Raw genomic sequence first — 26,675 nt, forward strand, 5'->3', positions numbered from 1 at the left:
CACCTTCCAATACACTTCAGAGTAATTTGTTTAGCTTGAGCAATTGTGGCTACACATATAAACAGAAATCAATTTATTAAAATTAGGAAACGGTTCCTAGTTTACTGACACTTTCTCATCTTGCCATAGAAATTTCGTTGGCAATCAAATTAGATAGATTATTTATTTAAATTCCAACGTTCTAATAACAAACTAGACTAATTAATTCCGATTATTGATGCGTTTTCACGTGAAACACTTGTCAGGAAATCCAATTAGCAGTGGCTTTGACGAGCTGCAAAGATGTCTACTCTCCAAAATTTGACCTACAAAAGCTGTTTTGGAGTATATAAAGGTAGGTGGAATATCCTTCTAGGTGGAACTAAGTAATTTGGCTAATTGTGCTTAAGGAATGTTATCATTGATTAACACCGACAGGTTTGGTGTATATTTCGAGTTGACATGTTTCGAGTCACGAAGGGTAGTAATTTGCTATTGGCACGTTTCAATGCATGTCGGGGCGTAATCTTGTTGCTGTTCCTCTTCAAGATACCAAATCCGAAAGTCGTGCATATTGAAACATGCATAAATTTGTCATTAAAAATAATTCTGTGTAGTATTCCATATAAGATTTATTTGATATTCTAGTACAATTAGCATATTCGTTATTTTTTTACATTGTTTACATATTCGTTCTCCAGAGCAAATAATAAAAAAAATAATGAGTTTGGCGAAAATTGACAACACCGCACAGGGACAAAATACACTCCTCATAAACAACGTTTCTTTTTTATTTGCATAGACGGCCTTGCCAGCGATGTCACTATGTCAGTTCAGGGAAAATTTACGCTTTCCATTAATTTTATAAAGTTTGAACAAAAATCATGATCAATTCTTTACAAAAAATTGGCCCCGGAATAGCATCAAATCTAGTAAGTGAACTTTGTAAACAAAACAATAAATTTCTGGCAACGACGTCTTGGCTTCTCTTGCTGGCGCCGTCGTGAAAAATATCAAATTTCGGGTAAAAGTTTTGAAAGTATTTCGCAATATTGATGTTAAATAAACGTTAATGTTCGCAGGAATGTACTGAGTATTCCTTGAAAACTGGGTCGGGTTGCAAACACCAAAAAATGTTGTATTCAAAATTTGATCTGCGAACATTGTGTTGTTCATGTTCGGGTCGCCGAAGATACCCGAGACGACATAATCGGAAGGGACAAGTGGCCTTTTCCGAAACGATGACGTGGAATGGAATTCTTTCCAATAAGTTGAATTTGCCAAAATGAGATTGGCTGGTTACCTTCATGGATCAATCGGATTGACAACAATCGGCTAGGTTGGAACCTTCACGTACGTAGAACTGGTTGATTACTAAGACCAAATTATTGATGTTTTGTCAACTTTAACTATAAGCTAATTTCCTTAGACCTTAGAAATCAGGTCTAGGTATTGGTAAAATTTTTGGTATTTATGAAACTATCTGAATGTTAAAGTAAACGGAGCATTAACAATTTGGTCTTAAACGTCGATGTTTCAAACTTCTGGTAACTTTGCCAGCAAAACAGTTTCAACAGAAACCATAAAATCGGAACAGAACATTGAACATTTATCCATTACTACGGAAGTTATTTTGCTAGCAAATTGCCCAAGAGTTAAAAAACGGGGCTTGAAGAAAGAATTACATACAAAGATCAGTGTTAAATCACATGGAAATTTACGTGGGTGATACCATATATGTTAAAACTGAAATAATAAATTATTTGTTATTTTCTATTAACTTTTCTAGTCGCGGTGTGACAATGATGATTTAATATTTTCAAGTTCAAGGCTGTATATACAAGCTCTGAGATTTGGTATAATTTCAGGATGAAATCAAAGACGTATCACATGGGAATTAAAATGAAGTTAAAGTATTTATTGTCAACCTTCAAAAAGCAATTAATTAACATTTTTTATTATTTATTACTTTTACTATTCAAATTTAGTCGGAGAAAGGACATTGATCAAGCAAGTGCACTTGGGCCGTGTAGAAAGTCATTTTACAGTCACTCGTTCCAAAATCCGTTCTTTCCGTTTGTTTACTTTGATTCACATTTCAGAACCTAATCGCATTTTCTGCTAAATGTTTTCAATAATCTGTTTTATTTTATGACATTGAATTATTAATTTAATTTTCTATTCATCTGTAATAATCAAATGCACCCAGTGAATTAGCGGCAAAGTAGTCTTGCTCACAAATTGTTCAATTTTGTTGCATTACTCCTTCCTCGTTAACGTTAAAAATTTCAAACTTAAAAATGCCTTGCTATTTAATTTTAACCCCTTCTTCTTCCTTGCCTCCAACTAGCCCCTTTCAATGTCCCCTGTCATATATTGATTACATTCTTCGATCGCACGCAAATCCAACGTAAACGCTAAAAATTATAATGGACAAAAAAAAATTATTTCAGAAATCACCCTTCATAGATAGTGAGAAATGCTCCAAGCAAAAATCACTATTCTAACAGTTGTTCCCGGACAATCTACTAAAACCGGCAACGTCGGATATTATAAAAGCGCGTACTCTTACGTACTCTACATCCACAACTCACAATACCGCCTTTTCTCGAGATTTCGGGCGGCGTTGCCAGAAACATCGTGCCGAATTTCCTGTAAAATTATTTCGGTTCTAGACGCTTCTTTTAATTTCTTGGATTTATCATACAAAGGAAAATTTTCATACCAATTTTGGCAAAACCATAAAGGCAAAATATTCGCATTAAACTTCCAGATTTCTGAACATTGAAAAACCTTGAACTTATAACTAGAGTTATTATTAATTTTTCTTGGTGCTTAATTCATGCCGTCCACAACGGAATTATTCCACAATTACCATTAAATTGAGTGCGGAGCGAACGCGCTAAAATTTGTTTATAGAGGAAATGAATCAATTGTTCCTAAATTGGATCGGTTTCGATTAATTGGGTAAGTAATTAGGTTTTACGGTTGTAAGCAGACGAATAACTGCAATTTATTTAATTATCCAATATGGTGAGAAAGGCGTATGGTCAAAATTTTATTTTCGATGTTCTTGCACTTGAAACTGTCGTGCCAAGGACGGATTTAATCAATTTAAAAAGATATTAAATAAGTCAAAAGAGAAATCGCAATATTGACATTTAAATTCCATTAAATCATTGATATAAAATTTAAATGATTTAACAAATCTGGAAGTTAATCCATTTTCGTGTGGTTTATTAAACCTCAACGTTCTTTAAATCAAAACTAATCTAGACATGTTTAAACTGACAATGGCACCGCCGCTCGATGCGTCAGCACTCATTTCTATGGATGATAAGTAGGCAGCCTCATATACACCAGCTATTCTATGCAGAAACAGCATTGCCGCCACAAATTTTCTTCTTTAAGTTTCTTTAATAATTGTCTTGCAAGATCAATAGTTCTACCGTGAATTGTCAATGAAATATGCACAAACAAAACCAGTTATTTGACTTACTAAAGAATTCAGGTTAGATTCGTTAATATTGCAACTGACCTGACCTTACCGGCCTGAATCGTCCTCTGACCTCGTGTACTCAAATTTAGTCCTGCTAAAGAATCCAAAGTTATTGATAAATTACCGCAATCCTCTTTTATGTTTATTGACGTTATTGACAACACTATTCTGCATATTTTATAACTTACTCGATTACATAGGGTGGTTCGACATCATTAATCACCTGTCGAGGCCCTTACACTCTTAACCCCAGGTGTTATACGTTCGTTGGATATTTTATATTTGATATTAACGTATTTTTGAAGGAAAACTGAGCTTCTTTGCAGGTAAAAGGTGCCACAAAAACTCCTGACGAAGATGCTATCGCCAACGCTAATTTGCAAAAGTTTACATAATAAAATGTCAAGTTGAACAAACGATATTATGTTAATGAATTTTTATGTCATTGAGCATAATTAATGGCAGCAATTAATCTTCTCTATACACGTAGTAACAACGATAATGTTTACTGTGAGGAAACGGAAGTTGATAATTAATTTAATAACATTGCTCTTTATAAGAGAGTTACCAGTGTCTTTAGATCAATACACAGGCTATTAGTTAATATTTTGTCTCTCAAAATCCTTTCCGAGGAAATTTGAAAGAATTACTGTAGATATGAACAAAAGGGCTATTTCGGTAACCCGAAATAAAAATTTACGACCCTACCGGACTTGTCGGAGCCACCTCGGTTCATTCAAGAAGTTATTTCCACTTTTACTGCAATTGATTTTAGTCCGAATTGTCTAAACCAATCACAACCTTTTAAACGTTTCCCTTTACTTGGGCTTTTAAGACACTTTCAGTAAAAGGCAACGTTTGTAGTAAAAGTGGAGATGCAATTACTTCGAGAAAGAATGAAAGCTGGGTTAAATTATTATGATATTAGAAATCTAGGGAAGTTCCATGAAAGACAGAAAAGACTTTCCATGAAAAGTTAACGATTGAAACTAATCCACAAGTGAAACTGACCATTAAATCTGCAGGGACAGAATGCTGCTTAATGTATATACATGGCCTTTTAAGGAGACTGCATAGGGAACTTAGCATACACCACCTATTTGTTGTGCCTCATTAAGTTTACACTGCTCCTACCTTTGTTCGAGTCAAAAAATTTCAAGCTTCAAATTGATTTTTGAGTATGACCAAAACTTTCGCACAGGTTTGAAGTACTGAAAATGTCCCTTGCCCGTTGCCTTCTTTGGAAGTTTTGAACACGGGAATCTGATTACCACCAAATTCCAACAAATCTGGGTTATTTCATATCTCCATTTAAAAATTTGTTCACTTCGATTTTCCATGCAACGCGACTATCAGAATAAATAAAAGCTCACGCCACATTAATTGCAATATATGAACGGACTCTCAAGGAACCTGCATGGGCTGCTAAATGTACATCCCCTATTCGTTCTACGGAGAAAGTCGCTGGTCTTATTATTAACTTCGTTCCAGGGTCTTAAATATCTCGCGATTTTTGCGAATTTTTTCTCCATTTTGAATTAGCACCAAAAATGAAAAGGGGAAAAATACGGAAAATTGCTGGATAAAATTAATTTTTCCCAGAAACGTGGATTCGGTCTAATTAAACGGCTGAAAGAACCGAGAAAGTTGAATTGAAATAAATGCCATTCATCAAGTTTTCTTTGCTTTAGAGGTTTTGTGTTAACGAGTCTTGATTGATCGTCAACTAGACTGCGCTTTAATTCGAGCTTCGACGGAATTTGAACCTTAGGTAAACTACAGGCAAACTATACGTTTTTAAGGGAGGAAACTATTCCGGGCACATAACTATTCCGTTGGGTAGGGGAAATTCCAATACCACCGGACAACGAATTTACCCAGCAATTTTCCATTTGGTAAGGCAAAAAATTAGAGGTGACAGTTTTTAATTAAACATTTCCCCTCTCGAACCCAACACCCTTTTGTTGCCATTTTGTATCCCTTGATTAGGTTTAACAACAAAAGCGTCTGAGGCATTGAACACTCTGGGTCGGTCGAAATGCCATAATATCATTATGTATGTGCCAAAGAGGTTGACAATATGGGTGGTGCAAGAAATATATTATGAAAACAGATTTTTTCAAGAATTTCAGTTCGCTCAAGCGAAGCGAAAATGTGTTTGAAACAAGTTTTCTGCACGGCCAATAATACTAAAACAACATAATACGTTTAACGGGTACAGTGTAGTTACGAAAAGAACCTGGCAGGATTATAAAGCTGGTTGTTTAAGTGCCGAGCACGCAATCCAAGGATTAAGTTTCTTCACTTCACAACTGTCGTTTTTTCAAGAGAATTCAGTGCTTACGCACAGCGACTCTTGGTGGATTGTAATCTTAAAAGCATATGCCCTGAGGGTGAAAAAAAGTGAAATAAAGCTTCTTGAGAGACGAGATAGAGCGGAAGCCTGAAGCAGCTTTTAAAACTAAAAGGGCACTCACTCTCTCGATGAATTTCTAGTCTTGGGGGAGCTTAATGGCACTTTGCTTCTAAGCCCTTCATTTTTAAAACGGATATTTTAATTTAGCATCCAGCTCTAACAACCATCTCAATTTCTCGGCTGTTCTCGAGGTATTAAACAACCTTACACATGGTACTGTATACCTACCTCGGAAAGATACATCATGATGCTGCAGATTTAGAAGACACTAACATCCTTTACAACACTCGACCTTCACAAATCTCATGCGTTTTTCCCACTTTAAGCTTCACGCATTAAAATTTGGTTTTCGGTTTTTTCTTATGGATTTCGAAAAGCTCTCACGATACGACAATTTCGGACCGGAACGGCCAGACCCTGTGCAGCAACGAAACAGGATGCCAGGCCAGAAATAACACCAAACCAGTCGGCGGCAGTCGATTCAGTGAGAACTCCCCCCGGGACAGAGCCGTACTTCGAGCTTCCAGAAACAGGAACATTACGAACTATTATTGTGAAGTCAATAAAAGAACAATATTATTTTTGGTCAAAATTGGTTTGAGGACGATTCGAGGCAATAATACAACATTTTTAACAATATGGTGAATGCGCGTTGGGTTTCACTCTGTAACGTCGCATTTCTTCAAAATCTGACCAATGTGATTGTCCCTCGATATTCGACTGTATACAGAGGTGCAATTTTTAGTCCCTGTCTGGAATATCTCTAATTGATATTAGGGCGAATGAGTTACCATTTTCTTGTCAATATGGTGTATTCTTGTTGCTTCATCTAAAAAATATATCAAAATTTAATTCAAATCTGTGTAATACATTCTTTTGTCAATAAATTTGTTTAAGGTTGTTGTTGCCCCTGACGCCACCGGATTTAATAATTTTAATCTAGTTAGGACCTAATCAGCTCTTTATTACTACAAACAACGCTACCAAATTTCAATAAAATCGGTCAAAAGATATTTAAATTATTTTTCAAAAACCGTTATTTAAAAAAAAAAGTTAGCACCCTGTATCTTGGAAACAATACATTTCTGAACCTATATTTATTGGAACATTTTTTTATAAAATTACCTGAGAAATCACCCGCTTAAATGTAACCATGTCGTTTTTAAACTCCCTGTATAATAAGTCTATATCGTGAGATAACCTAAAAGTTATTACTTCACAATTTAAAGTCTCAGTCGTATTTTTTGATTATAACCAACACTTATGAGTAAGCTTGAAATACTAATAATATGAACTTAATTTATTAACTTCTGCGGTAGTTTCGGACACGAGTCAACTGGTCACTATAGAAATTCCACAAATCCACTATAGGTAAGTTTATCTACGAACTACAAACAGAAATTAATTCGCCTTCGAAATAAAAGTTTCTGTTTAACTTTTGGAGGTGCCACGCCCTTATGTGTGGTCTTGAAACACTCTCAAAATTGACCAGTTAGTCCAGTTAGTTGAGTTCTTTGGAAATTCTTCATAGGTGGCATTTAATGCGAGAGAAATTTTTGGCATTATGATGAAGGCCAACTTTTTTCCATAGATAAAATATAAATAAAAGTCTTAGTATTGAGATTCACATATTTACCCTCTTAACTTAAAATGTTTTAGTCAGTTTACATGTCAACTTAGATTATGTTCCTTATGTAACTATTAAATCTAAGGTTCTCAGCTTCAAAGAGAGTCATTATAGCAGTCAGTCTTCGCTACTATTCCAAAGTTGTGTTTTAGCTAAAAATGCATATGTATATATATTTGTTGATACGATTATTTAAATAATGATTCCCTTATAGTCTTACCAACGAGCAACATTAATGGGAACACATTTATCTTTCTGAGAATCATATGCCAGCCCTTCAGAACACTGAATAATCTCTGCCAATCCCGCCTGACACCGACAAGCGCTGGTACATTGAGGATTCAGTCTGAAAACGGTACCCGGGACGCAGTTTTTCACTCGCGAGAGAATTTCTACAAGAAAAGGGTACCTAATCGTTAATAAAAACTTCAAAATTTCACTAAAAGAGCTGACAAAATGTAGTATGTCTATGCTTAAAACTTGTGTGATGGTATTTTAACTCCTAAACTACTGCCAGAGGATATTTTTCCTTCACCATTATATCAAGAAAGTTCCTTTACAATTAAAATTTTTATATCTTTTAAAATTTTTCTATTTATTCTAAATTTCTCATCAACATTTTTATTTTCTGAATACACATGAACCATTTCATACCTTTAGGAATATTAAGCAATAACATAGATCTGCCTCCATTGAAAAATGTAGTAGTTGATTCACATTGAACATTTTTAATATGATCACAATTGTTTTCTTTCTAGAAAAAAATCCATTATTCAAGTAACGTAATCATTTAGATTATTACTGACATTATTGAATCTAAATCCTTGAGGACATCGATATGTGGCAACCACTAATCCCTTTTGGCATATGTGGTACATTGAGCAGTCATTTGTGTCCCGGGAATATCCGAAAAGTACAGTACAGCGAGGATCTCCAATTTGATCTAAAAATAAACGTAGATATTGCAATTGCACATAGATACTTACTAAAATGAGCTAAATTAGGAGTAAAAATTTCATTTAAAACAACCTCATTTCCTAAAAAATATGTAAACTCCTAATAAAGCCTAGAATGTACTCACTACCTCTGAAATTTTTTCGCTGATAGATTTGAGGTTCCTTAGTACAGTCGACTCTATAGGAGTAGTCGCAGAGGCCCAAAACCTGCGAAATCAAAATGTTCCTGTAACAAACAATAATTACTCTTAAAATTAGTTTTACATCACTAAAGCTAAATCCTTCAGCGCAAGCATATCTTGCCACAACATTGTAAAAGGAACATGTGTAGTATTGACTGCAATTGGTTCTATCTCTAAACATTCCAAATTCTAATGGACACTCTTGGTTTTTAGCAGGCACATCTTTGCTCGAAGGGAATTCAATGCCTTTGATGTCATCAAGGCCTTGACAAGTCACTTTTTCCGGATAGTCGCAAAATCCTTCTGGGGAGAAATACAGTCCTGTAGGACAGTCTTGTTCCACTGCATTATCATCCCAACAATTGACAAACTTGCCACAAGAGCTGCCAGGAAACAAGCCTGTGGGTTTTAGACAAAACTTCCGTAGAAATCCCCGAGAGGGTTTATCATTAGGAGGTTCTAGTGTATAATCTGTGGGTAGATAAAAATAATAATAAGAAGTTTTCGTGCTTTTATGAAGCTTACTTTTTTCCTCTTTGCAGTTAACATTGACAGGATAATCACAGTAAAGTTTTATTGGATCAAAATGTAAGCCATTGGAACAAGATTGTTCGATTGCTACTTCGTTCCAGCAATTTACGTATTTTGTGCAGGAGTTATTAATTGGGAACTGCCCTTTGGGTTGGAGGCAAAACCTAGTTAAGTCATTTTCTGAAAAAAAAAACGAATTGAAATTTTTTAGCAAAAACTATAATAGGCGCTTCTTAAGATGCTAAAATTCAATAGTGATGCTGAGCCTCTGTCTTGATGGCAATGTCGTGGCGATGGCGGTATTGGGGATATGATTAAAGGTTGAATTGCAGAAGATTCGTAGCCTAAGTAAACTTCACGAATTTGGCTTCTTTTACATGATAATAACCACCCAAGTAATAATAACTCGTGTCCTATACTATAAATATCCTACATTTTACCGTTGTTATACAATAAAACTCGGTTTCAAGGTGGATCTTTTGGTATCTCCCACTCACACTATTAAAAGATAAAAAGGTTTCAAATTAACAATGAAATTCGAAAAATGTTAGTCTGGTTTGGAATCTTGTTTGCAGCAGGCTATTCACCTCACGAAGATAAATTTCATTCGCATTCAAAACTGTTGGAAAGAAAAAAGGTCCTTTAACATGCAGTGTGCTGAAACTTTGATAAAGCAGTTCGCAGTTACATTTATCTGCAATCAGAAAGACAAATGGTCCAAGCTTCACTGGTATAAAATTGTAGAAATCTTGAAGTCCTTGAAAACGTAATAATTGTATGATTCCCACATTATACAGGATTATGGCTTTTAAATGGATGTACTTATAATTGTTAAAAGATTGATTGAGGACAATTTTTACCTGCTTGGAAAAATGAATTTCCTTCATATACCGACGCACTCTTAATGCTCCACAACAAGCAAACAAAAACTAAAGAGATCTTCAAGAAAACCTCGCACGTTTTCATTTTGAGTTTATACAAAAGTTTCGCGAATTATATTAAGACCACGGCCACTTTGGTTTATATAGAACGAGTAGGTTGGTCCCCACTTTGTTGTCCTTCAGTTCTGTCCATCAAAAGCGCTATATTTGGGCTGGATGAGGCACGTTTTTGCTAACAAAACGAAAATTAAAACGCGATGAATTACATAAAAAAAGTGAGTAATATTCTACTTAAAGACAACTGATTATTTAAAACAAATTATTCTCCTGTGTTTCTTCCATTTATATAATGAATGTGACAATTTTTAAATAATAAGGGTTCTTAATGGAAGAAAAATCATAATTATATTTTATTTAATAAGCAATACTACCCCTTCTACGTAACAGTCTAAATTGCGGAAAAGTGGTGAGGGTGTCCGTAATGGACCTCTAAAAACAAAAGCACTAAGACTGTGAACGTATAAAATTGGAAAATGTTAAATTTTGCTTTCGATCACGATATAACTGTTGCTTCCAGACAAAAACAAGTTAAAAGTTTAGATTCCAAACTAGCGTAAAATTTGAAATTTCAACAAAGATATCGTCACAGTCATAACGAATTCAATTTTCAAATCAAAATTCTTTTCTTGACAAAAATTATAACGTGGCGCTATTTACACACCAGTGACTCAAATAGGCTTTTTTCTAGTTAAGGAATCTGTTTTTATGTGGTGCCATATACAGGGTTGCTCATTAGTGCGTCAAAGTGCGATATCTCAGTAAATACAAGTTTTGGAAGGAAATTTGTCTTAGTAAAGTTGTTGGGGATTAAAAGGCACGTATTTTTAAATTATTTTCAAATGTACAGGGTCTGTCATAAAAGTGTGGTAGTACCAAATTATGTTTTTTTAAATAGAACCCCCCAATTTTTTTGCCATTTTCGGATTTATCGTCAAATTTTAAGACTAGTTTGTGAAATAGGTCTTATATAAAAAATTTACCATTTTCGAGTTATTTGTGAAAATTCGAAAATTTTGATAGCTGCAAGGTCTCACGGAAATCACTGCTGTTTCCTAACCGTTGCGAATTTTGGAATCGACCTCATGAGGCTCCAAGGCGACATAATAAGCCACGTTTTGACATGTTTTAGTTTAAAAAGAGTTTTCCGTAACCCTGGAAATAGGCCTCCGAAGTTGTATGACTTCAATCCTCAATAACTTGCTTATTTCAAATAGAATGCCCTACTTTTCTCGACGGCATCGCGTTCAGAATCCAAAAACCCACAACTTTTGTTAACATTACCCTATCCCTAAACCCAACCGTTTCTGAGCTGCTGAAAATTGACCCTTTTTTGCATCTAAATTTGTATTTGGAAAGTCGCATCGATTACGTCACCATACGCAAATTTTACGCGATGTCCAATTGTGTACCAAACTGCTCCGACCACTGCAGAAGATATGAAACAACGCATAATTCATGCGTTTAGAAATACCGTAAGCATTGAGATGTTACGAGAAGTAAATAGGTCTTTTCTGGCAAGACTTCAACTGGTTTCTGATCGAAATGGAGGACAGTTTGAGAATTTATTGTAGATACAAATAATATTGTGAAAATAAATAATAATAATTTGTTATAAATAATATAAAAATAATAATACAGTAATCGAAACTCACTTTTCAAATACAAATTTAGATGTAAGAAAGGGTCAATTTTCAGCAGCTCCGAAACGGTTGGGTTTAGGGATAGGGTAATGTTAACAAAAGTTATACTTGATACTACCACACTTTTATGACAGACCCTGTACATTTGAAAATAATTTAAAAATACGTGCCCTTTATTACCCAAAAACTTTATTAAGACAAATTTCCCTCCAAAACTTATATTTACGGAGATGTCGCACTTTGACGCACTAATGAGCAACCCTGTATATACAGTAGTGGCGATAAGTATGGAAACTTCTTTAATATTGCATTTTTTCTTAACTACCGGGTATAAATTGAAATCGAACATATACAATAGATTCAACAATGTTCACTTTATCGATATCCTCGGTATATTGGTATTTATTGGCATTGCCTTTAGAGTGCAGATAAAAAAATAAATTTGCTGCGGACAAAAGTATGGAAACTTTTTTAATTTGTTGATAAAAATCGCAAATAATTGATAAATTTATAGAATTTGCATAGTTCATAGGTCTGATAAAGCTCATAGCAGTAACAATGCCAAAACGCCATTTGTCTGAAGAAGTAAAACAGCGGATTGTTGAACTATATAAAAATGGGAACAGGCAGTGCGATATTTCTAGTACTTTAAATATCCCCAAAGGCACTATCTCCAAAATATTAAAACGCTTCCATGAACGTCAAAGAACAAGCAATGCTCCACGACCGGGTAGGCCCAAAAAATATTCCAAAAGTACCGTAAAATTAATAAAAAAGGATATCGGAGAAAAACCCACAGTTGACTTCAGTGGATATTTCAAGGTGCCTTGCCGAAGAACAAAACATCGTGGTTCCAAATAGAACAGTGCGGAGAATTTTAGTGAATGAAGGTTTATTTCGCAGGGTTCCTGTAAAGAAACCGCTTATTTCATTCACTTGGGAGCACATCGACTGGTCGCCAGAAAAATGGAAAACCATCTTGTGGGACGATGAAAGCAAATTTCAGCTGTTCGGAAGTGATGGTATTCGATACGTTGGACGTCCCATGAATGAAAGATTCAACCCTAAATACCAGTTGCCGACTATGAACCACGGCGGTGGAAGTGTCATGGTGTCGGGATGTTTTTCGGCGTCTGGCGTTGGTCCATTAATTAAAATAAACGGCATTATGGACCGATTCGCTTATAAAGATATATTGGTAAACCATATGCTTCCACTTGCTGAGTGGGAAATGCCGTTATCTTGGAGTTTCCAACAAGATAACGACCCAAAGCACACATCTAAGCTCTTTAAGAATTGGTTTGAAGTAAACTGTGTGCCGAAAATGGAATGGCCTTCCCAGAGTCCGGACCTGAATCCATTCGAACATCTTTGGGAACATCTGGGAAGACAAATTAGAAAAGAAAAAATTCACAATGTCAATCATTTGTTTAGTATTATAGAGCGAGAGTGGAAATTAATTTCCGTGGAGACATGTAAAAAACTGGTTTGTTCTATGAACTAGAGGTGTCGTGCTGTTATTAAAGCAAATGGCTATGCCACCAAATATTAAATAAAAATCGAAATAAATGTTATTTTGCGTTAGTTATTTAAATAAAATGTATAGGTTTCCATACTTTTGTCCACCTTAAAATTTTCATTCCTGTTGATTATTTTTTGAGGATATCTCAGAGCGTCCCCTATTGTATATTTTGATAGCGTACATTCTTATCTAACAATACTATGAAGACAATCTTATAAAAGAAAAACAGAAAGAAAATCTGTAGGAATATTTAAAGTTTCCATACTTATGGCCACTACTGTATATTTCGATTTTCCAGGACTTCGCTCATAGTGTCCGGCTTAAGGAAAAACGGGACGTATATCATGTGACAGAAGTAAAACTAAACATTATGGGATAAAAGAAATCTGCGGATGTTATATTAATGCGTCACGTGACCTCATTACTGCACCTATGCAATGTTACGAGGCGACTTAAATTCGGCTTTTAAATTTAATCAAGTCTCATTATGAAATAATTTACTTTTCTTCCTATTTAATCAAAAAGGATATATCTTTTCAATTCATTAATAAATAATTATATTATCATTCATATTCTGATATCTCCAATTATTACATTATCTGAAAAATCTCTTTAAAACTTTCAGTAAAAGGAAATTTAAAAGTTGAAGACTAATCATCAGCTAATTATTTCTCTAATTTACTTGGTTCAGAACTCGTACTTACAAAAAACATGAGATGGTGTATTTGTGTTTCAAAGAGATTTCTTCGGAGTAACTGCATTTTTTCTGTTTAGAATGATTATGGTTATTTTTAAATTTCTTTTTCGAGAAACCAGTGGCGTACATGATAATTCTACTTAAAAAAGTTAAGTTAAAACTGAGTACTCCGATCTCAACAAGATTTGATTCGGCAGTAGACGTAAGATACAGCATTGAAATGCTACTGTCAAATTTTTAATCGAACAATTTCGATTTTTTGGCGCAAAAAATATGAAAATTTTTTAATCAAAAAATCAAAGTTATCTGATTGCAGTTTTGACTATGGCACATTAATACTATATCGTACGCCTTCTGCGAAATCAAATCTCGTTGAAATTGGAGCGCTCTATTTTCATTTAATTTTTTAGCCTAAAATTGTCATGTACCCCACTGATTTTTGGATTACCAAATTTACGAAACAGTTATCTATTTATGCATTTGAAGTCAACTTTGAAGATTGTTTCACGATTTCATAGTATTAAAAATACCAAATTTTAAAGTTGCCGTATTCATCTTGTAAAGTGAGAATATTAACAATTTATGTATATTCTCTAAGCATTCCTTCTGGATCGATCGCTTCCAACTTGTAACGTCATGTTGTTTGTAAATAAAACGAAGTAACCCAGTATGCATAAATTAAGAGTAAAAGACCAATGCATTCCATATAATTTTATTTTTCCAAATAATCATACAAAAAATTGTTTTCTTATATTACAGGGCGATACAATAACCGGGCACTTCGAAATAGCTGTAACTTTGCTTAAATTACTGTGATATAAAGGCCTCATCACAATAAATACCCAGCACATTAATGTGCAGACAAATTTATTCCAATACTTTTTGGGTCAATTGTGTGTGAAACGATTTATTAATCAAGGTAAAAGTTAATTTTGTGAGACTTATAGATATGGGATGAAAATAACAAGAAACGAGGGACTGTAATCATTACAAAGACCAATGAATATCACAAAGGAAACTTATAGACTAAAACTCGCGATGACTAGAGTTGTTTCTTTCTCTATCTCTTCCACCTTCTGCTTTTTTTTAACCTTACGTTAACCAGTCTTTCATTTTTTAATCTCTCGGGCAGTTTACCAGATAAGACATTCTTTCCTTCGCGTTAACAGAAAAAATAAACCCAGAATTTTATACATAAAAAACTAGGAAGAATCAGAAAAAAATTGACAATTTAATACTTACACTTACACATATAAAAATTAAAAAAATAGTCTCATAAGGAAGACAACTACTATGGTAACAAAATATTATAATAAATTTTCATTAAAAAATTTCTGCCAAATTTCACGCTCAGAGATTAAACTATTTAATTTAATATCTTTGTTATCTAAAAGACACAATTACTCTACCTTTAGTCTTTTACTGAATTCTTCTTGCTGCCGCTCTTTCCATTCTTTTTTCGGTTTCGATCGTTTCAGTTGGCCATCCCTGTAAAAAATAACCCTTAAAAAACTAAAACTATACTCCAACAGAGCTAAATTTTTCCCTTGTAAGGGAGGTTCACGACATATTTTTCCATCCCCTTACCAAACGAGATCGACCAATCCCCCCTGTTTCGCGATGGCGCTTTTCACCCTATTGGCGAAATCAATGGAACTCTCGTGTTCTTTCTGGTGCATTGGAGGCATGTACCATACGTCACAGACTATCGCCCAACTGGTCATCATCATGTACAAATATTGCAGCATTGAATATTTGTTCGAATTCCAGAAAGCGTCCCCAAATCTTTAAAAATGAGTGAGTTCTCAATAAAATAATTAAAAAAGTTATATAAAATCTCAAAGAATTACTCTTAAAAACTATTAGTGAATTTATGAAAATTTTGATGTTGCCTATTTAAATAATCATTATCTCAGTGGTATGAAATAAATATTTTTTCCTACTGTGAGCCTCACCCTAATGTGGCGAACCTTCAAACATTGTTGTCAGGGAGTTACCAGGGACGTCACATGAATGATGCACGAACAGATTTTAATTATTCTATGTAAATTATCCTTCGAATAAAGTCGCCAGAACACTGAATACATATCGACATACAAGAAATCAGGTTGTGTTCCAAACTATTTGTTTTTAAACTGTTGTTTTAGGTAAAGTGTAAGGTAAAAATGAACTGTTTTAAACAATTAAAACAGATGTTTTGATTAAAATAAAAAACTATCTGTTTTTTTCTAACACTACAAATAATTATACAATTCTCACCTCGGGTCGTACTTAATAGCTACTGGATAGATTACACTCCCCACCTCAAAACTGCCCTTCTTAAATTGCATAACAGACGTGTTGTTGATGCAGGTGCCTTCTGGGAAAATGAGGATGGGCGGATTTTTCGGATCGGATGTGTGCTGGATTAATCTATCCTCAAAAATAATTAATCAGACAATAACAACTCACGGGTGACATTTTTACCTTTGCAGGACGAATTTCTTATCTCTAGCTTCAGATCTTTCGAACCAGATATGTGGAGATGCTCTGGCTAGGGCTCTTTGAAGAAGCCCTAGGAAGCCGCCGTGTCTTTGTCCGATCTAGAAATTATAAGGTGTGTGAATAATTAGTCGCAACTAGTAAAATTGTGGGGACGAGAAAATTACTCATTAAGTAAAAAAAGACTACGCTCATTATTATTTTATTGAAATGACACTTGAAGAATCTTGATATTGCAACGTTTCGGGAGTTTAGTTTATATCCTCATTTTTTTTTTCAATTTTTTCTCAATTTACTTTGGTTAATAACCATTAACTATATTAAATTTTTAAAGATCTGAACGCTTGGAGATAGTGAAACCACTTGAATAAGTACTTTAGCACGATTCTCGTGAAGTGTGATACTTGACAAGAGTTAATTAAAAGGTAATGAATGCAAGATGATTAAAGGGCCACTTAAAGTCATAATCTATGTGTTCGATCTCAAATGAAAATGTGCATTCACCAAATTGACACCATTATCAATCTATAAAAGAGCAATGTGGTCAAGCTTCAGTGAATTAAATTTTGTGCCAATTAAGTCAAAATTGAGAGTGACAATCGCTTTTGCATAAGTAGGATATCTAGAGACATATTTTTAAATATACGAAAATTGCAATATTTCCAAATTTACATTTTTTTTTTAATGGAATACTAGAATTCCGGTGACAAAGATGTGAAAAAAATCTGGCCAAAACGTCCAGAGTTCATTGGAAACTAATTGGAAATGTTCCCGTATTTAAAGAGTCAATTTAATTGCAGACTTACAAAACTCGATGACCTTCACAGTGGCGTTAAGCTAATCACTAAGATGAGGTACTTTTTAGACATAATTATCCAACAATGAGTACTATATCAAGGGGCATATTTTTAAAAATAGGGAAATTACGATATTTCGAAATTTCCATTTTCTTTTTAAATTTAGTATTAAAATTCCAGCAGCAAACATTGTGAAGAAACAAGTGTAGTTCAAATAAATCTTAAAAATTTAGTGAATTAACAATTATCTAAGAGAACATAACACAACGATTAACGTAGAAATAAAAAAAACATGAACGCCTAAAAACATTTTTTTGAATATAATTTGTTTTGATAAGAAAGTACATCTAGAGTTAAAAGTCTGAAATACTTCGAAAATTTATAGCCTTATATAAATACACCGAGCCTGATAAAAACGGCCGTTTCAATATTGTTCTGGAGATTACTTTTTGCCATTCCTGGTATAAAAATTCGAATAGCCATTTTTCATCGGATTCGGTATATTTATTTATAATAATCCCCAAATTTGATTAAATTAGGTCAAACAGTTGTTGAAATAATAACGAGATTTCAGAATTTTTTGATACTGATATTCGAAGTCCACCTCAAAATAGCGCCGCGTGCAAACTAAATCTGATTGTTTGCACGACAAAAAACGAGTTGTTTAATTACGTACTAAGCAATAAATAATCTGCCACTGATGACCTTTCAAATTATTTCGCATTAGTTCCTTTATTTATTCACCTTCACATATTGAAATTACCGAAAACTCACCAACGAATAACAACCATCACACATTAGCACGAGCACATCAATGGGGGATGTATGATTGGCCACACAAATTCCACCCTCCTTCGGCTTGTTCTCCAAATTATGATATGTGATCACACTTGATATGGCCCGAGACAGAATCCCGAAGCACATTATCGACACATATTTGTTGACTAAACGTCTCAGATCTCTCTGCGGTATGTAACCCACTAGGGCCGTGCAAATAGTCAGCCAAAGTACCTGCAGATTTGCAGTAAAATATTTGTAAGGAAAACTTGATGGAGGTCGGTTTTTACCCCGCAAAAACAGATGATAACTCTTAGAGGAAATAAGAAGAAATAGCGCACAAAAAAACCGCACATCCAAATAAAAGTTAACTTCCATGATATGAACTCATATCCCCTATTGGTCCTTATCAGTAGGTTCCAATTTTTTAATTCTTCAGCTTCGAATCTAGAGGTGACTTGGTCCTCAATAATGGCCTCCATTCCGGCTTTGGTATAGTCCAGAATGGTGTTAAGTTCGAAATTTAGTATTTGATCCTAAAATGACCCTAAAATATTTCAAAAAACAAAATTTGAGAGTTCTTACATTATTGGCCTTTAAGCTCTCTTCCAGAGCACTCTCGTGCACCACTGGAACGTTTACAGCTTCCGGCAGCAGAATGTGTCTCTCCTCTCGACTGCAATAAAATTGATGATGAAGGAAAATACATCAGCAAATTACATCGAACTGACCTAATAAGATTATTCCCTCCATTAGCCACATGGCCATTGCACATTGGCTTTGGTTGGAGCTTTTTAGGGGTTTCATGAGGGACTTCCGGAGGTTCGCTGTAGCCCTCATCCTCCAAATTAGATTCTATTTTGTGTTTTCGCTTCTCGTTTTGGGCCGTTTCAATGTCTTTTCTTCCATACTAAATTAAGTAAATTATGCGTTAACTTTCTATTATTGACGTGAGTCATGGTTGCTTCTATGAATACATTGCCGCTATTCAATCATTCTCTCAGTAATAAAAGCCACGAGGGGATCCTTTTGATTATAATTTCTTTTAAATATCGCTTAGCGGATAAAGGAAAAATGAAGAAAGACGGGTCAACTCAATGTCCATCGTCCAGGGAGATGAAATAAAAAAAAAAACTATATATTGCCGTTAGATACCAATAATTGGTCAATAAAACTAAAATATGGATGATTTATCAGCTCATAACATGAATTAGATTAAATTATGTTCGGCAATAAAACGGGATTAGAATGATAACAAGGGCTAAAACTGAGGTTTTAATTTATTAATCTTGGACACCTTATGGTTAATGTCATCCTACTTTAAAGGTTATTCGAGGACAAAGTCGAAACTTGTAAAAACAAATTAATTTATGCTTCTATCTATAGGTATGGCAGAATTCGGTGACGGTCAGTTTCCAAAACTGGCAGATAATAACTTGTACGTGTAAACTTGACAATAAAAAACGCATGTTCACAGAACAATAAACAGAAATTTAACATGTTAAACATATTATAAGCCATTTTTGTCTATAGTAGTCAGATTTTGTTTTAATCCAGGCATAAAGTCCCCTTTACATGTTGCAATTAAGCCAATCGTGCATGTTTCAATGAGCTTCAATAGAAGCTGCATTAATCATTTTCTCATCTCAATTGCGTACCACAATATCACTGAGATTGAGTCTGCGGTTAAAAACTACATAACAATTTTAACATTCTATGACCCGTGACTAATAAAGTTCTTTAGACAAATGATGATAAATGTGATCCAAATTTGAATAGCAATCAGCGACTGATAAACGCACTTCTAAGTCTAATTAAATTCTAATTATCGCGACTTGAAAAAACTACAAGTACGCCAAAACTGTATAAATTTGTATAACAATCTATGTCGCAATAATTCAAAGTAACTGTTACTTTAAAACTGGTAGTGAAAATCGCTGTTCTGCGAAAAAATAGCTGAAAATCAGTAAAATATCGAGGGGTCTATGTTCGAAAATAAGGAACTCACACATTTTGGAAGCCAAACATACATATTTCAATAGACCCTAATAGAAGCTATATTAAATCATCTTTTCATCTCAAATGCGTCTTACTACATCAGTGAATTTACTACTTGTTTCATATGGTCCAAACAATTTAACAGTGGTTGCCAAGATGGCCATCATGACATTATTTTGGCTCTACCAACAGTTAATTGCTAATTATTTATCAAGCTGTAAGTTGAAATGTTATTGTCCACCTTTGCAAAAGTACCAAACACCATTCAATATTATCCAATCGCTGTTAAGGTAGCTGTTCCTCGTGAAATGAGGATAATCACAATATCAATCTGGACGTCAGTGAATCATTTTTAAAAATTGGACGTTGTCCACTGTCGTCGAATTATTTTACAAATTTTCACAAACACGTACATTCTACCGCTTCTGATTGCAAGGTGGCTCTTAAAGGTCTCCGATGGTTTAAGAGCTGATTCTCTGGGTTGTTTTAAGAAAAAAATATTATATAAACGTATGTCTCAAAATGAGTAAACTAACGTTTTTAAATGTCCCCATAGAAACTAATCCAAAGGATTCAGTTCTGAGTATCTGGGTGGCCTCGAATGGTTTTGGTCTACGGTTTATCAACCTATCCAGTGACCTGCATATTTACAATGCAAATATTCCCCAGCTGTGAGACTGAACTGTGCTGGAATTTGATATTATTTTCAGCGTATATTTCCAAAGGGGCATAATTGTTTTCTTCTCAAAACCGACTTATTTTATAAAAAAAAACAAGAGACATTTTTGGTATATTTTGAATCGGTTATTTAAAAAAACGTAAACAATTTCGAAAACACCAGTGACGTACCCCCTATTCCCTTACAAGAATTAACATGGTAACCCCTACATACGTCTATGGTTACAGTATTTATTTTTTAAAAGGAAATGTACTATTTGGACTACTATGTAGGTATCACGAGATTCAATAAAATATTTTGTGCCATTTTGAAAATATGAAAAAAAAATTCTAGTTTTTAACAACAATTTGAAGAAACAACTCCTCCACCCTGTATACTTCCAGGTAAGCTTCAGACTTGCGAAACCTTGAGTATGACAAGATCAACCAGAGGGATGACTTAGTGAACAATGCGGAGGGTTTATACAGGGCGTCCAATTAACGATCTCTCGAACTTCTATGAGTTTGTGATTTCATAAAAAAATCAGTTATAGGAATTTATGAGGCTAACGAAGATAAATTTTTAAATTAATGATAACCTATAGGGTGTCCTAAAGAAGTGGGATGTCATAAACTGTCATTTATTTAAATAGGACCATTGGCATTTTTTTCGCGTGATAAAATACTCTCTTGATCATGTGTTAGTTTTTATTTATTTTTTTACCGTGGGATACAGTGAGTCGAAACTAAGACGTTTTAAAAGAAATTTTAGACATTTGCAATACCCCATAAAAACATTAATATCGCAGTTTGCTTAAGTGCGATTTTGATAATTGTTGGATAGATTCTCGTATAAGAGCACCTTAACAAGCATGAATATTCATTGAACCAAAAATACATACAGGGTGTTCACAATAACAACTTTAATTTTCTTAATTTTTCCAAATAGAATGGTGTGCCTTATGACGTAGAACGAAATTAAGTCATGAATGCAGGTTTTCCCGAAATAATTAATAATTTCATTAACATTTTATACGAAAAAGTAGAAAATTTCATTTTCTTTCACTTTACGGAATAAAAAACATCGTCTTATTTGAAACCATTTGAAATTTTGAAGTTAAAATGGTGAAAACTAAAGTTGTTATTGTGACCAATTTGTTTTTGTTTTTGACTAAATGAATATTTGTGCCTAAGGTGATCTTACATTAGAATCCATCCTAAAATTATCAAAATTTCATTTAAGCTAACTGCAATGTTAATGTTTTTATAAAGGACCGCAAAAGGTTAAAATTTCTTTTAAAACATTATCGTTTTGAGTCACTATATCCCAGGGTTTAAAAAATCTAGGAACTAATAGAAGATCAAAAGAGAATTCTATCACATAAAAAAATACAAACCCCTTTTAAAACAATGAAACTATATGACAAGATTTGCGAAACACCCTGCAAAGTTGTCACTATTTTTACAATTTACCTTCGTTAGCCTCATATATATTTCCACAATTGATTTTTTTATGAAACCATAAGTAAATTCATAAGAGTCTCACGGACTGTTAAATGGACATGTTATATAGTGGCTCAAGCAGACGTGATGGTTGATCTACCATAATTGATCAATGGGTGAGTCGCGTTCATATCATTTAAATATCAAACATCATTTGTCTGGTTGGATGCTAACAGAAGGCAATGAAATGCTGTCATCTTTATCTGCCATGTACATGTGTATATTTAATAATGATGATTTTATGTTAAAATTTCCCAGATTAAAAACCCACAAATAATGTCAAATCATTGATAAAAATTGCAAGCCAAGAATTTATATAATTTTAGTGTAAATTGGCACCAATTTAACAGAAAATGATCACCTTCAAAAAGGCAAATCTAAGCTACAAATAATTTTTTGAGTTGTCATATTATACAGGGTTACCATGCAAAGTTTCCATGACTCACTGAGCAACAATTGTTGAGAGGTATGGACTTCAAGTACATTAAAATATTATATGACACTTTCCATTCTCTATAACCAGTATGTAATAAAGTTCTTTGAAGAACTGGTGATAAACGTGATTCAGATTTAAATAGCAAACTTTGGAGATTACTTTAAGTATATTAGGCCAAAATTGGATAAACTTTTGCATAGATAAAAATAGCAGAACCTTTTAAGTACACCATAAACAGATTTGTTCTTCTAAGATAGAGTAAGACTAGACAATGTGCCTTGATATAAACAACTTCTGACAGTTTTTAAGTTCAACAGGGCAAATTATGATAATTCAACGCATTGTTTTGGATTTCTTGTTGTGAAAAACTTCACTTTGCACATCAAAAATAAGTAACACATTTATAGGTAATGAAAGCAGTTCAAAGTTCAAAAATCACAGCTTGGTACGATTGCCGCCGAAATCAAAGTCCAATTTGGCATAATTTTTCAGTGCACTCAAGGAGAGCCTGATTGCCTTGTGATGGGTTTCATTATTGGTCATGTAACTGAGTCCTGATTGAAATTAGGCATTAAGGAAATTATGTAAAATTCCAGGCAAAGTCTGCCTGGGCTTAGTTAGGTAAATCTGAAACAAATAAATGGCAAAGACAGACAGACAATAGCCCCACGTAACTGTGTGAGAATTTTCTTAATATTTATACAGTAAATATTACGAAAAGCAAATATTATTTTAAAAATAACTAGAGAAAAATGCAAAGAAGGCTAAATGACAAGAACTGCTTTTTGTAAGCAAATATAGAGCCTCAATCCAGAATAAACTAACAACAAATCAAGCCAAAAATAAAGAGATATATACGTATATATATATAAATAAATTTGCAATTCAAAACACCACTTTGCCTCAATGTTTTCAGATTAAAAACCTCAGTTCATATTAAAGTAAAATTTAGGCCTGTAAAGAAGCAAAACTCCCTCGTGTCATATCTCGATATATATATAATTTTAAACCTTGCTTTTGATGAGGACACTTACAGGCCTTAATGTAAAGTAATGTTACATGAAGAATTAGCCACACCTTACAGGAATTTACTCTTTCTCAACAGCGACTTACCTCAAAAATCATCAATAGCACTTTTACATAGAGCCGTCTCACTCCCAAAGACCTTCCTATTGAAGCCAAAAACATAATGCTTACAAGCAGCATCATAAATGGAACTAAAATGACTGAGGCTAGTAAATTTAACAGCCCCAACACCAATACAGCCATTTGGAAAGGTTTTAACTGCTATTTTTGGCGTGAATAGAGGGGTTTAAAATGTTGATTTTGATCAAACTATGTTCCCGTCGGCTTCATCAAGTTCCCTCTCAAAACCTCGAGTAGCAAGTATTTCAATAGTTAACTCCACGACAGTACCCGCGATAGTAATCACTCAAACAATACAATTTTTAGATATTCATAGTATAGGAAGCGTCAAATGAAAAAATTTGGCGTATTGATGACCTATTGATGACGTATGCGGTGACATCATATATTAGTGAGGTGACTTTTTGCAGCGCCATCTACAAGTTTACGTTCAGTTAGAATACAAAAGGTAGAATGAACTGAATAGAGATTTATACAATAATTGATTTTTTTCAAATATTTTAATTCATTTTCAACAAAAAAAAGCTGTGATATTTAATCTGTTGAAAGAAAAAGTTTTGAAAACGGAGTATAAAAGATTTGACTTAAGTAAAGAATGTCGACAATTAAAAATTAAATTATTCATGAACAATTGAAACTCAGTCAGATGATTCTGACATAAACGTCAATACCGTTTCATGCCAACTTCTCTCTATACTCCTATTTCATTGCAATCAAATCTCCCAGTTTTTCCTTAAAATTTGCCCAAAACATATAACCACTTATTTTCATCAAAAACTAGGGAAAAGTTTAATAAAACTATCTGCATTGTTCCCTTTAAGTTCGCAAAAAGAAAAACATTTATCATGGGTATAAAAAAATAAATTTTCTTCACATTTCACTAAAAAAGTACATTTCAGGAGAAATAGAACAATTACGCGCTTGGAGAGAAAACAACGAGAGAAAAAGCAGAGAAATCTTGGATATATGGTTCAACGGTCTCTGGCTAAAAATTAACAATCTAGGAAATGAAAGTAACACCTCGAAAATTCATTAAAAAAATACACCTGTTATCTCCTCTATTTTACAGAATTTTTGATACTTGAACAAGTTTGCATCGCTGCCTTAGATTGTCATGTTATAAAAGTGGCTGAAAAATGCATTAGCAGCTTATTAGAGGAATTCCCAAGCAGCCTCAGAGTTAGAAAACTCCAGGCAATGTGCTTTGAAGCTAAAGAGGATTTTGAGACTGCAAGTGACCTCTTAGACACCATCATTAGTAAAGATGAGACTAATAGCACTGCCAGGAAACGTAAAGTTGCAGTTTTAAAGGCTCAAGGAAAAACTGTAGAGGCAATTAAAGAGTTGACTGATTATTTGAAAATGTAACCCTACAATAGCTAAAATAGTAATTATTAAATTAATATAATAATTTCAGATTTATGGCCGATTTTGAAGCATGGCAAGAGTTGTCTGAATTGTACATCTCAGAGCAGGACTTTAATAAAGCGGCATTCTGTGTAGAAGAACTTATTTTGCACAATCCTCATAACCATCTACTGCACCAACGATATGCAGACATAAAGTATACTCAAGGAGGTGTCGAAAACTTAGAAATTGCAAGGTCATATTATTCTTATGCCTTGAAGATTAATCCCAAAAATATGAGAGCTCTTTATGGGCTATATTTGGTTTCCTCGGCTTTGTCCGTATCATCCAAATGTTCAGCTCAAAAGAAAAGAGAGGCAGTTAAATTGGTGGACTGGAGTATAAAAGAAATAAAAACTAAATATGCTGAGGCTGATGTAGTCGTCACAGCTCTAGCTGCTCTTGAAATATAATGTTCCTCTTATTGTATTTTATGGAGTATTGTTGGATTTAATGTTGTGTTTTTTAGTAAATAGGTTGTATTACAAAGCAAGAAAACTGTATAAAATACATAAATAAAAAATGTACATCTGTTTATATGGAAATTTTGAGGATGTGTGCTAATAACCCTAATCAATGTTACCTAAAAAAGTATCTAAACACATTTCTGTTAAAAAATACTAAGGCCAGAAAACTTCATCACCATTGTTAAAAATATAATTAAAATCCAATAACTTGAACAATAATGCGTAAAACTATATCCTCCAACTGGTAATCTTATGTTAATTAATTGAATTTTTAAATTTTTCTATGAATATAAAAGTACTTTCCCAACTTCCAAAGATCATTAAATGGACATGAAAGGCATAACTATTATATCCATCATTAGCCTGCTCTTTTGTAGTAAATGTTGTTTGTTATTTTATTTTTTTAAGAAAAATTATAGGTGAATCAGTCTTATTCAGGGACCTACAATAAACCGTATTGACATCAGGCTTGAGTGTGCAGAGACTGAGTATGCAACTGCTGATAGGACTATTTTAGACTTAAAAAATATATATTTTTCAGATGTCAAAGCTTTAATGAAGCATCTGCCATTCGAAACACACCAGGAAAAATGTGTAGTTTTCTGTGTGCATAGAAAATTAGATTTGGTAAGTCTTATATTTTTTTCATTCTTACAAGTTATATCAACATTATTTATAAGATGAATGAAAATTGTTCAATTATGGAGAAATTTGAAAATGAATGGATCGAGAAAGTAAAAGTTAATAATGCAAGATTGTATGAGAATTTGTTAAAAGTACAGAAAACTTGCTACAAATATAAATGATTAGTAAAAGAAATAGACTTGTTTTTGCATTTCATTTCCAGTTGAACCTAATATGTTCATTTGCTTAATTGAAAAGAACAAAAAGGTGCAGGATAACTAAATTTCATTCAATCTGCTTTAATTTTTGTTATTGCAGACCGGACTACATAAGCTTTCCTCTTAAAAAGTCCCTGCATACATATATTTCTCATATGATTACAAGCAGATATT

General features: G+C 33.7%; 4 protein-coding genes and 1 long non-coding RNA gene across 5 annotated transcripts in view; 2 read left to right on the forward strand and 3 right to left on the reverse strand.

The window, feature by feature from the left end:
• Positions 1-6,367, reverse strand: part of LOC136348990 (beta-1,4-glucuronyltransferase 1-like) — a 68,429-nt gene extending 62,062 nt beyond the window's left edge. Inside the window, exon 1 of the mRNA XM_066300216.1 lies at positions 6,123-6,367. The gene's annotated coding sequence lies outside the window, so the exon portion shown is untranslated. The remainder of the gene's footprint in view (positions 1-6,122) is intronic.
• Positions 747-8,989, forward strand: LOC136349000 (uncharacterized). Its single transcript, XR_010733754.1, has 3 exons — positions 747-1,003; positions 1,062-1,332; positions 8,873-8,989. It is a non-coding gene; the product is annotated as an uncharacterized lncRNA (long non-coding RNA).
• On the reverse strand, positions 7,255-10,355 carry LOC136348992 (protein obstructor-E-like). The gene is made up of 8 exons (XM_066300224.1): positions 10,051-10,355; positions 9,185-9,370; positions 8,742-9,130; positions 8,606-8,684; positions 8,328-8,464; positions 8,176-8,275; positions 7,742-7,913; positions 7,255-7,673 (listed from the first exon to the last, which is right to left on the reverse strand). The coding sequence occupies exons 1-8, from the start codon at positions 10,154-10,156 to the stop codon at positions 7,670-7,672; spliced, it is 1,173 nt and encodes a 390-aa protein (XP_066156321.1). The 5' UTR covers positions 10,157-10,355; the 3' UTR covers positions 7,255-7,669.
• Positions 10,356-14,688: 4,333 nt separating this feature from the next.
• On the reverse strand, positions 14,689-24,142 carry Gpat4 (Glycerol-3-phosphate acyltransferase 4). The gene is made up of 9 exons (XM_066300214.1): positions 23,753-24,142; positions 18,777-18,955; positions 18,631-18,721; positions 18,336-18,581; positions 18,043-18,279; positions 16,457-16,572; positions 16,250-16,402; positions 15,578-15,775; positions 14,689-15,478 (listed from the first exon to the last, which is right to left on the reverse strand). Exons 1-9 carry the CDS (start codon positions 23,906-23,908, stop codon positions 15,391-15,393), a joined length of 1,464 nt encoding a protein of 487 aa, XP_066156311.1. The 5' UTR covers positions 23,909-24,142; the 3' UTR covers positions 14,689-15,390.
• A 313-nt stretch (positions 24,143-24,455) lies between these two features.
• Positions 24,456-25,729, forward strand: LOC136348964 (ER membrane protein complex subunit 2-like). Its single transcript, XM_066300165.1, has 4 exons — positions 24,456-24,634; positions 24,685-24,798; positions 24,855-25,149; positions 25,203-25,729. The coding sequence occupies exons 1-4, from the start codon at positions 24,631-24,633 to the stop codon at positions 25,603-25,605; spliced, it is 816 nt and encodes a 271-aa protein (XP_066156262.1). The 5' UTR covers positions 24,456-24,630; the 3' UTR covers positions 25,606-25,729.
• The last annotated feature ends 946 nt before the right edge of the window (positions 25,730-26,675 follow it).

This window comes from Euwallacea fornicatus, chromosome 36 (genome assembly GCF_040115645.1).
Source record: "Euwallacea fornicatus isolate EFF26 chromosome 36, ASM4011564v1, whole genome shotgun sequence".
NCBI lineage: Eukaryota > Metazoa > Arthropoda > Insecta > Coleoptera > Curculionidae > Euwallacea > Euwallacea fornicatus.